Source organism: Cervus elaphus, chromosome 33 (genome assembly GCF_910594005.1).
Source record: "Cervus elaphus chromosome 33, mCerEla1.1, whole genome shotgun sequence".
NCBI lineage: Eukaryota > Metazoa > Chordata > Mammalia > Artiodactyla > Cervidae > Cervus > Cervus elaphus.
The window spans coordinates 27880495-27895628 of NC_057847.1; the positions used below are offsets into that span (position 1 = coordinate 27880495).

At 40.5% G+C, this 15134-nt stretch overlaps 1 protein-coding gene and 1 non-coding gene across 2 annotated transcripts in view; one reads left to right on the forward strand and one right to left on the reverse strand.

The window, feature by feature from the left end:
• Positions 1-1760, reverse strand: part of HAT1 (histone acetyltransferase 1) — a 39311-nt gene extending 37551 nt beyond the window's left edge. The window contains exon 1 of the mRNA XM_043894326.1: positions 1669-1760. Within this exon, the coding sequence (XP_043750261.1) occupies positions 1669-1675 (7 nt within the window). The 5' untranslated portion in view covers positions 1676-1760. The remainder of the gene's footprint in view (positions 1-1668) is intronic.
• A 2773-nt stretch (positions 1761-4533) lies between these two features.
• TRNAC-GCA lies at positions 4534-4605 on the forward strand. The gene has a single exon. It is a non-coding gene; the product is annotated as a tRNA-Cys (tRNA).
• The last annotated feature ends 10529 nt before the right edge of the window (positions 4606-15134 follow it).

The following is a 15134-nucleotide window of genomic DNA, read 5'->3' on the forward strand; positions in this document are numbered from 1 at the left end:
TTCTAGTATAAAAGAGAAGGAATGAGGACATGATTAGGAAAGAAAATTTTCTTTTTTAACCATGTGCACAAAGACATAGGCTAATGGAATAATCAAATGGTTTTACTACAAGGTGGCTATCCATCAATGTATATGATAATTAAAAATGGAAGAAACCATTATCAAGAGAAACTTTCAAGCAAAGATGGCAATAAATCTCCTGACAAAATAGTCATAAAAATTAGGGAAAACTCAGGTAAAAAAGTCATGAGCAGAAATGAAAAACAGGGTACAATGACATGCCATAAACTTCAGTAAGTGATTACAACACAGGTACACAGAAAATGGGGAACACTTGAAGCAGTATAGATTAACGGTTTGGAGTCAGAATTGCTGGATTCAAATCCAGGCTTCATCATTTGCTTACTGCATCTATGAACTAGAGCACATTACTTGGCTTCTCTGATCCAACGGATAAAAAGAGTACAATAAAACCTACCTCAAACCTTATCCATAAAAATGAGATAACAGAAGCCACCTCAAAGAATTTATGTATAATCTAAAAACAAATCATACATTAGTTTAACCCTCACAATTCCACAAGTAGATACTTTACCAGCCCCCTTTCATATTCAAAAGCTCAGGCTTAGAAAGAAGTTTGGCTGCTTAAAGGTCACTTGATTACTAAATGGTGGGACTGAGATTTGAAATTAGGGGGAATTCTTATAACAGTTCACCCTGTGCAATACATGGGTCCCCCCTCTAAAGACAGTACCAATGGACCCCAAAATCCTACAATCTCTATCTGGTAGAAGAGGTCTTCATTAAACATCTGTAGAGCTCATGCTATACTCTGTCTATCCAGCACATCCATAAAAGTCTACTGAGATTACTAGGAAGGCACTGGGAAAAGATAAAAAGAAACTGTCCATCACTTCAAAATATATGTAACCGGGGGGTGGGGGGGTGGGGGGGGGGAGGCATATACCACACCAAAACAATCTTAATACACGTACAAAATAATGGCAATTACTAGTTATTAAACGCTGTAAATTTAAGAGATTAAAGAAAGCAGAATAGAATAAACACATAATTATATTAGACATCCCCTAAAAGAGAAGTTTAGTCCCTCTTTCTCAAAGGAAATCTACATAGGTCCTAGGACTACTGAAGTGTGAGACATTAAGGGGACTACTACGAAGTCAAACAAGACTCAAATGAGAGCCTTGGCGCAGGGCAAGGCAGCACTGCGCCAGCTCAGAAGTTGAAGTACAGGGTGGAGGGAAGACCTGGAAGAGGGGGGTCTGAGCATTAAAATCAGCTGGCGGGAACAGGCTCAGACTAGAGGCTGGGGCAGCAGTGGGCAAAGAGAACGAGAAGAGAAACAGGCGTCCAGGCACCTGGCACCTTACAAGACCAAATCACCACGCTTTTTCCTGGGCTCTTGGTCCCTCTTAGGGTCCGAGTTGCCCGCAGAAGGTGCAGAACCCCGAGCAGTTGGGGGCGGGGACACGAATCTCAGCGGAAAAGGAGCTGGGCTGAGAGTTCCGCGCTCCCAGGCTGAAACAGGCCTTCTAGAACCCAGGCAAGAGCTCGAAAGTTCCAGGCGGGTACTGTCACCTCCGTCTCGGTGTTCTTTCCCAAACCTGCCCGCCCCCTCCCCTTGGTAAACTTTTCCCGGGAACTTACCCGCCATTTCCGAGCTGCGAGCACCCGCGGCTGAGGGAGGACGAATCAACCCGCGCGCTCCCAGGCCGGAAGTGAGCCCACTTTCTGACGCATTTCCCCCGCCCACCCCTGGCCTGTAGCTGGCCAATGAGAGGAGAAGGTTCGAGGCGCCGGGTGGTGGAAGCGTCTTGAGAGGCGGGGCTAAGACGGGAGGGCGGGCTCGGACGGTTGCCTAGCCACAGCGAGCGCAGTCTGTCCCTTCGCAGGCTTGCGTTGCTGGAGGAGGCCGCGAAGGGGTGTTTTCTGTTAAGACGCTCGCTGGCTGGAAGAGAGTTTCTTTCGGCTTGATTTGAATATATAGATACCTTATGGCAGTTTTGTCTTCCCCCTTAGCGATGTTTGGGAGTGGAAGAAAAACTTTTCACTTGGCCTGGACGGTAGATTCAAACACCAAAGCCCCGTCGGTAAAATACAAGGATTGAGTTGTGGTTTCCGGAGAATTTTTCACTTATTTTGTTTATATTTTGTTTAACATCGTTTTTCTTTCATATTTTTTAACAATATGTATACGGGTGTGAGACTTAGGTACTCTGTTTTCACTTTAAGTTTATTACGCAAGAGTTTGCACTGCACTTAGTCACTCAGTCGTGTCCGACTCTTGCGACCACATAGACTGTAGCCTGCCAGGCTTTTCTGTCCATGCGATTCTTCAGGCAAGAATACTGGAGTGGGTTGCCATTTCCTTCTCCAGGGGATCTTCCCAACCCAGGGATGGAACCCAGGTCTCCTGCGTTGCGGCCAGACTCTTTACTGAGTGAGCGACAAGGGAAGCCCACGCAAGAGTTTAGTGTACCGAAATTGCTACCCAATAATACCTCAGGTGACCTGTTTTGCTCCTACATGTCTCAAGTCCTAGTGGCTCAAACCACAGCACAGGATGTTACCCGATTTGGGCCATAGGGCTTGTTAGTGTTTAGTAGCTGCTGAAACTGACCCAGAGTATAAACCACTCTTTGCGTGTCTCCGTCCCCAGTTTTCAGTCCTGTCAGACGTTTGCTACCCAGTTGACTGCAGTCCGCCAGGCTCTTCTGTCCATGGGATTTACCAGGCAAAAATGCCGCAGTGGGTTGCTATTTCCTTCTCCAGGGATCTTCCCGACCCAGGAATCCAACCAAAGTCTTCTGCGTTGGCAGGCGGATTCTTTACCACTGAGCCACCTGGGAAGCCCCTGTTTCAGTCAGTCAGGCAGTTCAGTCGCTCCATCGTGTCCGACTCTTTGCGACCCCATGAATCGCAGCACGCCAGGCCTCCCTGTCCATCACCAACTCCCGGAGTTTACTCAAACTCATGTCTATCGAGTCGGTGATGCCATCCAGCAATCTCATCCTCTGTCGTCCCCTTCTCATCCTGCCCCCAATCCCTCCCAGCATCAGGGTCTTTTCCAATGAGTCAACTCTTCGGGGTGGCCAAAGTATTGGAGTTTCAGCTTCAGCGTCAGTCCTTCCAATGAACATCCAGGACTGATCTCCTTTAGGATGGACTGGTTGGATCTCCTTGCAGTCCAAGGGACTCGCAAGAGTCTTCTCCAACAACTTCTTCAACAGTAATTTGAACATTCTTTGGTATTGCCTTTCTTTGGGATTGGAATGAAAACTGGACTTTTCCAGTCCTGTGGCCACTGCCGAGTTTTCCAAATTTGCTGGTATATTGAGTGCAGCACTTTCACAGCATCATCTTTTAGGAGTTGAAGTAGCTCAACTAGAATTCCATCACCTCCACTAGCTTTGTTTGTAGTGCTGCTTTCTAAGGCCCACCTGACTTCACATTCCAGGATGTCTGGCTCTAGGTGAGTGATCACACCATCATGATTATTCGGGTCGTGAAGATCTTTTTTGTACAGTCCTTCTGTGTATTCTTGCCACCTCTTCTTAATATCTTCTGCTTCTGATAGGTCCATACCATTTCTGTCCTTTATCGAACCCGTCTTTGCATGAAATGTTCCCTTGGTATCTCTAATTTTCTTGAAGAGATCTCTAGTCTTTCCCATTCTGTTTTCTTCTATTTCTTTGCATTGATCGCTGAGGAAGGCTTTCTTATCTCTCCTTGCTATTCTTTGGAACTCTGCATTCAAATGGGAATATCTTTCCTTTTTTTCCCTTGCTTTTGGCTTCTCTTCTTTTCACAGCTATTTGTAAGGCCTCCTCAGGCAACCATTTTGCTTTTTTGTATTTCTTTTCCATGGGGATGGTCTTGATCCCTGTCTCCTGTACAGTGTCACGAACCTCCATCCATAGTTCATCAGGCACTCTGTCTATAAGATCTAGTCCCTTAAATCTATTTCTCACTTCCACTGTATAGTCATAAGGGATTTGATGTAGGTCATACCTGAATGGTCTAGTGGTTTTCCCTACTTTCTTCAATTTAAGTCTGAATTTGGCAATAGGAGTTCATGATCTGAGCCACAGACAGCTCCCGGTCTTGTTTTTGCTGACTGTATAGAGCTTCTCCATCTTTGGCTGCAAAGAATATAATCAATCTGGTTTCGGTGTTGACCATCCGGTGAGGTCCATGTGTGGAGTCTTCTCTTGTGTTGTTGGAAGAGGGTGTTTGCTATGACTAGTGTGTTCTCTTGGGAAAACTCTATTAGCCTTTGCCCTGCTTCATTTCCTACTCTAAGGCCAAATTATCCACAATTTTTCCTACATGTCTATAAATTAGAATGTCTTGTCTCAACAAATGTTGGTTAATAGGTTTTACTATGATGATACTAGAGCTAAAATGGACCATTGGGATGACAGTGTAGAACTAACACACTTCCTTCTTTTAAAGATGAGAAAACTAAACCCAGAAAAGAGAATTAACCAAATTCACACTCAGTATACAGCTTCCCTGGTGGCTCAGAGGTTAAAGCATCTGCCTGCAATGCAGGAGACCCGGGTTCGATCCCTGGGTTGGGAAGATCCCCTGGAGAAGGAAATGGCAACCCACTCCAGTATTCTTGCCTGGAGAATCCCATGGATGGAAGAGCCTGGTGGGCTACAGTCCACGGGGTTGCAAAGAGTCGGACACTACTGAGCGGCTTCACTGACTCACTCATACAGCTTAGACAAGAGCCCAGGTCTCCAGATTCTCAGCTCAGTATTTCACTACATGGATATGGCCCTCGTGAAGATAAAGATCAGAAAAGGTACTGAGAATGCTCAGATACCTTTCCTTTAAGCCTTAATGAAGCACAAGAAATTATGATCAAAATATTAAGAAGGAAACTGAAATCAATGTCACTAGTAACATTATAGATCAAAAATGGAAAACAATCTTTTTTTATATAATCATTTATTCAGAATGGCAAGATTCATTCATTCATTCAAGTTTTTCTTTCCAAAACTCTTACCTGTAGATTGGTCAATAGCTGACTGGCAATTATGATTCTTAAAACAAGAAATCAAAAGGGATTTGTCTTAACTGCAGCAAATCTGAAACAGAGTTTATGACTTTATATGACTTCATGGTCAGTTATGGGCTTCCCAGGTGGCACTAGTGGTAAAGAACCCACCTGCCAATGCAGGAAACATAAAAGATGCAAGTTTGATCCCTGGGTCGGGAACATCCTCTGCAGGAGGGCATGGCAACACACTCTGGTATAGTGCCTGGAGAATCTCATGGACAGAGGAGCCTGGGGGGGTTACAGTCCATGGGGTTGCAAAGAATCGGATATGACTGACCGACTAAGCACGGCACAGCATGCATATGATGAGTAAGAAATAAGCTGAACATGAAAAAAATATGATGACACCTATACATTTTGTGACTAACATTTAGTATTATCTGCTTGCAGAATTGAGGTTACAGTTTTAATTGCCTTGTTTTAGAACTCTTCATGCATATTTATTTAAAATGTCATGGGGCTTCTCTGGTGGTCCAGTGGTTAAGAATCTGTGCTCCCAGTGCAAGGGGCATGGGTTGGATCCCTGGTCTGGGAACTAGGATCCTGCATATCTGCACAGTGTGGCCAAAAATAAATAAAATAAAAATAAAATGGAAAAAAAGTCACAGAATACGTGTTTCACTGGTTTAGCTAAAAGCTAAATGAATGACTTCTTTCAGAAAGGTAATAGTAAAATTACCAGAAAGGAAAAAATATATTTTTAGGGTTTTCCCCTTCTTTTAAAATTTTTATTTTACCTTATTCTAAAGGGGATTTAAGATGTGAATATTACCGCCATAGAATATAATTTCTGCAAAAGGAATCTGCTGTTCTGAGGTATATGGAGGAGGCTGCATTGTGGTATGAAAAGTTCAGTTCTACTCCTTGGTAGACCTTGTTTCCTCTATTAAGTGGAGATAATAATACCTTCCCATTCATTGCATTGGGTTGTTGTGAAAAGCAAATGGAACGATACTTAGGAAAGAGGTTTATAAACTATAAAAATTCTGTATTAATATGAGGTAGTATTAGTATACCATTCATTCTAGAATAGGAAATTTGGAAAAGACATTTTTCTCCATAGCAAAGAGTAATATGACATTACTAGGAATGAACTAGCAACCATATGTTTTGTACATGTTCAAATGCATATGGGCTACTAAATTTTGTCATCCTGTCCTGAAACCTCCAGAAGGGATTTAAAAAAACAAAACAAAACAAAACATGGTATTAAAAAGATGGTTATCAGAAAGTGGATGGAGAAAATTTGAGATCCAAAAGAAAAATGCAGGTACTTGATGTGTCTTTATTTCAAAATATATGCCTCTCTACAAACAAATAACAATAACCAGTTAATTCATTTGTTTAACACATAGTGGAAATAGTGGGGGTGTGGGGTATGAGTGCAGTTCCCAGAACAATTATCCAGAATCCCCTACCCAGATAGATGACTTTCATATGAGATGAAAGAAAATAAAAATTGATAAGTAATGTTAGAGAAATAGCTTAGGGGACTTCCCTCGTGGTCTAGTGGATAAGACTGTAGGCTCCCAATGCAGAGGACCAAGGTTCAATCCTTAATCAGGGAACTAGATCCCATATGCTGCAACTAAGACCCAGAGCAGCCAAATAAATAATTTTAAAAAAAGAAAGAGCGTAAGAGGGACAGTACCAACAGTTCACACATTCCATTTTTCAGTTCTCATATACTACCTATAGATGTGTCAACTAGTACTTTTTGAGAGGCAATTTAGCAATTTTAACAAATATAACATATTTCAATTTGTGCATCTTTGAAGTAGCAGTTCCACTTAAAAGTATTTGTCCTACAAAACTATTTGCACAAGAATGCAAAGATAAATGATCAAAGATGTTCAAGGCAGGATTAATTTTACTGGCACTTTGGAAATAGTCTAAACATTCATCAAAAGGAGCAAGCTAAAATGTACTGACTTGGGAAAATACACTATTGTTGTTCATTCGCTCAGTCATGTCCGATTCTTTGCAACCCCATGGACTGCAGCACGCCAGGCTTCCCTGTCCTTCACCATCTCCTGGAGCTTGCTCAAACTCATGTCCATTGAGTTAGTGATACCATCCAACCATCTCATCTTCTGTCATCCCCTTCTCCTGCCTTCAATCTTTCCCAGCATCAGGGTCTTTTCTAAGGAGTTGGCTCTTTGCATCAGGTGGCCAAAGTATTGGAGCTTCAGCATCAGTCCTTCCAATGGATATTCAGGATTGATTTTCTTTAGGATCGAATGATTTGATCTCCTTGTTGTCCAAGGAACTCTCAAGAGTCTTCTCCAACACCATGGTTCAAAAGCATCAACTCTTCGGGTTCAGCCTTCTTTATGGCTGAAACATTCATCAAAAGGACCTAGCTAATATGCACTGACTTAAGGAAATGCCTACCATATAATAGGTTAAAAAGTAAGTTATATAACATTATAATGCTATTTTACTTGTATAGTGCATAATGTTAGTTGTTCAGTCATGTCCGACTCTTTGCGACCCCAGAAAGTGTAGTCCAGGCTCCTCTGTTTATGGAATTCTCCAGGCAAGGATACTGGAGTGGGTTGCCATTTCCTTCTCCAGGGGCATTTCCCAACCCAGGGATCAAACCCAGGTCTCCTGCATTGCAGGCAGATTCTTTACCATCTGAGCCACCAGGGAAGCCCAATTTTACTTGTATAAAGAAGTGTATTTTGATATAAACAAAGAAAACATCTGGAAGCATAACCAACTAGTTTAACTGTGGCTACTTGTAAGAGACAGAATTTGGAGATGGGGATTAATCAGGGATTTAAAAAAAAGATTTATTCTTTTAATGAGGACATATTGGTTTCTTTTATAATTAAAAACATCAATCTTTTGGAAGTTTTTAGACATGGTGGCTAACTCTACACTCTTCTTTACATCTGGTAAATTATGATACACAGAATAAAGAGAAGCAACTTAGTTGGCACAAAGAACATTAGTTGAAAATTAATATTTCTGGTTTTGCATTCTGTCATTATTTATAAGCAAAGACTAGTCAGAAAGAGAAAAGAGGACTATAATTGCTTATTCTTGTTTACAAAGTGACCAGTCAGGGATGCCCAGTCTATTTTTTGAAACTGTAGTTTGTAAAAATTGCTTTAATTATGTACATCTACTTAGGGTGAGTAATATAACAATGCTTATGATAGTTCACATTTTATAATTAAGTTATTACTTCAAATGTTAATTCTTTTTTCAGGTTTAGCCAATAGAAAAATGAACATTATTCCTCTGTTTTAAACTTTTTTGCTGTTGTTTGTGTTGTACCTTAAGGTGGAAGAGTTTCGGGATAGGAGGAGGGGGAAGAAACTATCAAAGCCACTTTGTTATTAAACATCCTGTGCTTAGTTGCCCAGTCATCTCTGACTCTTTGCATCCCCATGGACTGTAGCCCGCCAGGCTCCTCTGTCTATGGGGATTCTTCAGGCAAGAATACTGGAGTGGGTTGCCATGCCCTCTCCAGGGGACCTTCCCAACCCAGGGATCAAACCCAGGTCTCCCACATTGCAGGCGGATTCTTTACTGTGTGAGCCACCAAAGGATATTACATAATTAAGAATAAACAGTGGTGAAAATTATGACTAGTAATATTCATTCTAAACTGATATATTGTTTCAATCATTCTGTCTTTTTTTTTATTGTGGTAAGAAATACACAACATAAAATTGACAATCTTAATCATTGGTAAGCATACAGTTCAGTAGCACTAAGTATATTCACATTGTTGTGAAAGTGTCATTCTAGTGGACTGGTTTTCAGCCACCTCTTTTGTAACCTGTTTACCCATAACACTATGCAAAACAAGGCTCTTTAACTTTCTATGATCTGGATACACAAACTGAAGAGTTTTTATACCAGCTATATAATACTGTTAAGTGTTTAGTTCATAAAACTGTTCCTTAAAAGGATGATAAAATAAGATAGCTTCATAGTAATGTTTCTTCAAATCAGAATTTTGAGGAAATATATCAACATATAGTTGTTAACAAGCTAGAGCTACCAATCACTGTGCAAATTAGTAAAATTAATTACTTCTGAAAATGTTGCTAGAGGGAATCCAGAATTTAATGAGCAAAGAGGAAGAAACTCATGCTAACTGGCACCATATAATACAAAGAGAACCTGCTTCATCAGATAAAAAGGGTGTGTTGGTAGGGTTAGGACACATTTAACCAATAAATGGCTTTCTCTCACATATCTTCATAAAGTTAAATTTTGTTATATATGAGGCAGTTTATGTTACTATAGATATGGTATTATTTTTTAATATAGTTTAAGAGCAATTAAGGTACTTTAAATAATATAGAATCAAGAATTTTAGAACAAAGTGATTTTAGAAATCAGGTAATCTAGTCATTGTCATGGTTTTTTTAATTTGGTATGCATGTGCATAAGAACTTTTGCTCATATCTCCTTTTAATTCCTGTATTAAATATTGCTATTATTAAGTTTTAATTTTTTAGACAAAAGAGAATATGAATGCTCATATTTTCTATCTTAGCTGTTCACCTGTGCCCCCCTGAAGATCCCTGACTTAAAACACCCTTTGCTTGAGGTTCTTCAGCAATTAACTAGCAAAGCTGATACTGTGACCTAAGTCTCTCAGTTTGGTCCTATGTTTTCCCTTTTTTTTTTTTTCTTTCCTTTCTTTCTATACAAAGGGGTATTTCCTTCATGAAATACTTTACTTTGCAAAGAAACTTACTGGGTCTAGCATGTGATTGATATCTAGTAAATATTTGTTAAATGACTTTGCAGTAACACCATCAAGAACACAATTAATCCCCAAAACATTTAAGCTTCCACTTTTGTTCAAGCATTCCATGGTTCCTGATATTGGAAACTGCTGTTTTCTTGTCATCCATGAGCATGTGATTAGAATCAAAGAGACTAAAAATTAACTTATCCATGTTTGAGTTTTTCTTTTAATATGTATTTTTATTTATTTATTTGGCTGTGCAGCATGTTGAATTTTTGATCTTCGATTCAACATGCATGATCTTTTGGTGGGTCATGTGAACTCTTTAGCTGTGGTGCTTGGGATCTAATTCCCCGACCAGAGATGGAAAATCCCATGGACGGAGGAGCCTGGTAGGCTGCAGTCCATGGGGTCGCTAGGAGCAACCTAGGAGCAACTTCACTTTCACTTTTCACTTTTGTGCATTGGAGAAGGAAATGGCAAGTCACTCAAGTATTCTTGCCTGGAGACTCCCAGGGACGGGGGAGCCTGGTGGGCTGCCGTCTATGAGGTCGCAAAGAGTCGGACATGACTGAAACGACTTAGCAGCAGCAGCAGAGATGGAACCCAAAACCCTTACAGTGGGAATGCAGAGTCTTAGCTACTGGACCACCAGGGAAGTCCCTACTTTATCCATGTTAACCCATTACTACCAACATGTGTGTAACACAGGTGTTTTTCTTCTATTAAATTGTTCTCTGGATGTCATCAGGGAGTAGGGAGTGATCAATACATCAGGAGATGATCTTTTTTTTCTTGCTGTCTCTGTCTAAACCTGGCTGGTGAAATGAGACCCAGAATCAGCAAAGGAGTAATCCAGGCTGGCCTGTCCCACGGTGGCCATGATAAAAACCCACTGGGTAGAAAGAACCAAATGTTGGGTAGGAAAGAAGCAAACAGATCTTTTCCCAGTGAGACAGCATTTTCCTCTGCTGCTGCTGCTGCTAAGTCACTTCAGTCATGTCCGACTCTGTGTGATCCCATAGAAGGCAGCCCACCAGGCTCCCCGGTCCCTGGGATTCTCCAGGCAAGAACACTGGAGTGGGTTGCCATTTCCTTCTCCAGTGCATGAAAGTGAAAAGTGAAAGTGAAGTCGCTCAGTCGGGTCCAACTCTTAGTGACCCCATGGACCGCAGCCTACCAGGCTCCTCCATCCATGGGATTTTCCAGGCAAGAGTACTGGAGTGGGGTGCCATTGCCTTCTCCGAGGAGATGATCTTTTGCCAGAGTAAATTAATCCCCAGTACAATGGCTGAAAAGACAAGATTCCATGGGACACAGGTATTCTTATCAGTTCAGTTCAGTTCAGTTCAGTTCAGTTCAGTCGCTCAGTCGTGTCCGACTCTTTGCGACCCCATGAATCACAGCATGCCAGGCCTCCCTGTCCATCACCAACTCCTGGAGTTTACTCAAACTCATGTCCATCGAGTCAGTGATGCCATACAGCCATCTCATCCTCTGTCGTCCCCTTCTCATCCTGCCCCCAATCCCTCCCAGCATCAGGGTCTTTTCCAATGAGTCAACTCTTCGCATGAGGTGGCCAAAGTATTGGAGTTTCAGCTTCAGCATCAGCGCTTCCAATGAACATCCAGGACTGATCTCCTTTAGGATGGACTGGTTGGATCTCCTTGCAGTCCAAGGGACTCTCAAGAGTCTTCTCCAACACCACAGTTCAAAAGCATCAATTTTTCGGCGCTCAGCTTTCTTCACAGTCCAACTCTCACATCCATACATGACCATTGGAAAAACCATAGCCTTGACTAGACTGACCTTTGTTGGCAAAGTAATGTCTATGATATTTAATATTTATTCTTATAGACAAACCCAAATCATCAGCATCCTTGGCTTTCCCCAGAAAATTTTAACTCAGATTCAGTTCTAGCTTTCTTACACAGCTCTAAGCCTAGCTAGCCAGCTTCCTAATTGGGAGCTTACCCTCCTTCTCTGTACCTCTTTCTCTCTCTCAATCAGCTCAGCACCCAAACGTTTAGGCACTAAATGTAAACTGCCATCTCCCCAAACCCAGGCCCTGTTTGGAATCTACTTACAGAGTCCAAGAGAAGTGAGTGTTGAATAAGTGGTATAATGGATATTAACAGTCTCTTCTTTCTTTTCTCCCTGGATTTCCCACAACAAACAGGGATGTGGTCATGCTGTAACCGGCGGCAGCCCCACACTTCACCCCAAGTGAGGCTTTTTATTCTCTCCCCTCACTTCTCTCTACTTGTCTTCACTGAGGCCTGTCATATCTGGGGTCTGCTGTGTTCACTCACCAAACTGAGCCTGCTTATCACAGAAGAATTGCCTCACTTTCCGATCTGTCCTCCTAGGGAATAATTGTGAATGATCACCTACTCCACTCTTAAACTTATTTACTTCTTATTGATATCTCCTCCAGAGGTGAAACTGTTTTGCCTTCATCCTCGAGTTCTTCCTTGAAGTGAGAACAATTTTTTTTTTTGAGAACAATTTTTTTTAAGTAACATTTACTAAAGATTTTTATTCAAATTAACTGTTGTATTGAATACATTAACATTTAAATGTGCCTATATCCTTTCTTCTTAGGCCCACTTTCATGTTTGTCTCCTTCCCCTTCTCTGTCTGGTCCTTAAGGTCTATTCTTATATAAGTGAAATTATCTATTTACTGTAATACTGTCTTATATTCTCCATTTATGAAATCTTATCTAAAAGTCTGAATATTAACTTTGAAAAATATGGAATTTTCTCAATTAAGATTGAATACTTGGAGAAGTGAAAACTTCCCTTTTAAAAAAGTCATAGGAATAATGTCAAGGGATTCCTAAAATATTTAAAAATATTAACAAATAATTATAACATCTTATATAAGTTTTGTTAGACCAAGATCACAGGAAAAAGCAGGACAAAAATTTTCTTTTTCAAAAGTGTGACTGCACATCTACATGTGTAGAAGCCCTGTTAAGCTAAATTGTCTGTTTCTTTCATTTGGTAAAGATTCTTGCTTTTTTTTCCTTGTCAAGCAGACTTTCAAGTTATTTTATTCTCAGACCTTGAACTAAATGTTGTTCTTTTGAGTAAAATGCACAGAAGGACTGCATCAGGGAGATGACAAATGTCCAATTCATTTAAATAGTATTAGTATGATTTAATTATCTTAGGTTTTGCTTTGCTTTCTGTTAAATAAAATAAATTAGATAACATGTTTAAATGCTAAATGACAATTTTATTGATTATCAGGAGACTTAATTGTGTATGAGCCCTTATCTAAGCACAAATGAAAGTTGCACAGTTAGGAATTTCTCAGGTGGTTCAGTGGCTAAGACTCCATGCTCCCAATGCAGAGGGCCTGGGTTTGATCCTGCTCAGGGGACTAGAACCTGCATGCCTCAGCTAAGACCTGGAGCAGCCAAATAAATTAAAATAAATATTAAAAACTCAAAACATGGATAACATATTATCCATTTATTAAAGGTAGATAAATACTTACCTAAATTGTCATTGTAACAGAATAATAGCTGTAATTTGAAAGGTCATTCTTCGGTGAGCCTTACTTTATTTTTATGCTATCTAGTTCACATATATTTCTCATTGGGGTCACAAGGGTTGAAATTTAAAAAAAGATAGCCATAAGCTTTTTATCTCTTACTAGGCTTGGGTTAAGAAGGGGTTAAAAGGCTTTACTACGCATGGTATCAATATGCCACAGGAAATTCTTACCCTGCTCCAGTGTCCTAAAATATTCCAATGTGGGAGAAAGACTTCATATATTAGAGTACTTGTATAAATGTTACCAATGATGCCATAGAAATTGGAATGAGAGATAGAATAAGTTATGGTAGATGATTTAACATCAGGTGGGCCTAAAGGAATCTTCACTAGAGGGCTCAAAGACATGTTTTGTGCAATATCTGCACTATTAACAATTATATATATGGACCCCCTGCAAACTGGAATGATTGCAGATAATGGAAAAAGTCAAGCATAATACTCAATTTTTAATGGAAAAGGGAGGAACTGGAAGATCACACTCTGTTTAGTCTTCTTTGAAGTACCATGGTGTTAATCTTTCAAAAACAACAACCAAAGCAAAAAAAAAACAAAAACCTGTAATTTATAAGTCCACAGAGGGTGGCCAAGTATCCATTGTCTAGTATGAGTTTGTGAAAAGCAATCTTACTTATTTTACTTCTTAAATAAATGGCAAAAAGAAGTGTGTATAATAGTATGGCAAAGTGGTAAAGAATCCGCCTGCAATACAGGAGAGACAGGTTCAATCCCTGGGTTGGGAAGATCCCTTGGAGTAGGAAAGAGCAACCCACTCCACTCTTCTTGCCTGGGAAATCCCATGGACAGAGGGGCCTGGTGAGCTACAGTCCATGGGATTGCAAAGAGTTGGACATGACTGAGAGACCAAACATAGATGCATGCATGTTTAATTAGATATATGATCATTGCTGATCCTACAAAATATTGTGCTTTAGAGAAAATTCAGTTATCTGCTCCTAGCCTTGTTTAATATATTCAGATTACTCATAGAATTGTATATGCTATATATGCATAGTTTCAAGTTCTGATTAATTCATTTAACATTATATCATAAACTGCATACTACTCATGTGACCAAGTTACTAAGAAATCTGAACTTGGTGGGGATATAAACACAAAATATTGTATTTTTCCTCTAGCCACTGCTCCCACTGTACTATGTTGAATAAACACCCTTTCTCCACAGGAAGATTCCATAGTTTTCTGCTCTTTTAAGATACTCAAAAGTCCAGCCTGGCCTAGTTTCTAAAATTTTGGTGTCCTAAAACCCCCTCCAATGGGGCCAGACTTGTAGCCAAGGGGACGTGAAATGAGGAAGGGAGTATAACTAATTTTTCAGTCCTTCTCCCTCATTGGTCCCCTAAAGACTGGGCTGGGTGTCTGGTTCCAGGATTTTTTTCCCTCTTTCTTTTGCAAGGCTCATTCCTCTGGTATCGAGGGCTAGAAGTAGGAATAGAGGAGGAATGAATCTTGCTCTTTGTCTTGGTCATCTATGCTTCTCCAACTGGCACTGACTACCCTCAGTGTTCTAAACTGCCTCACCCATAGCACACATCAGTTCCTTCAGGGAGCAGAAGGGACGTCAGTATCGTACCAACACCCTCACAAGGAAACTCTGGCACCTTTCTGTGTTATTTATTGGATTTATTTACTTGTGTTTTCCATGACATCGTATGGAAAAACCTGAATGAACTTTTTGACCACTCCAACTCAATACTTTGTTAGTAGTCTTCCCTTTTGGTGGAAGACTGCAAAA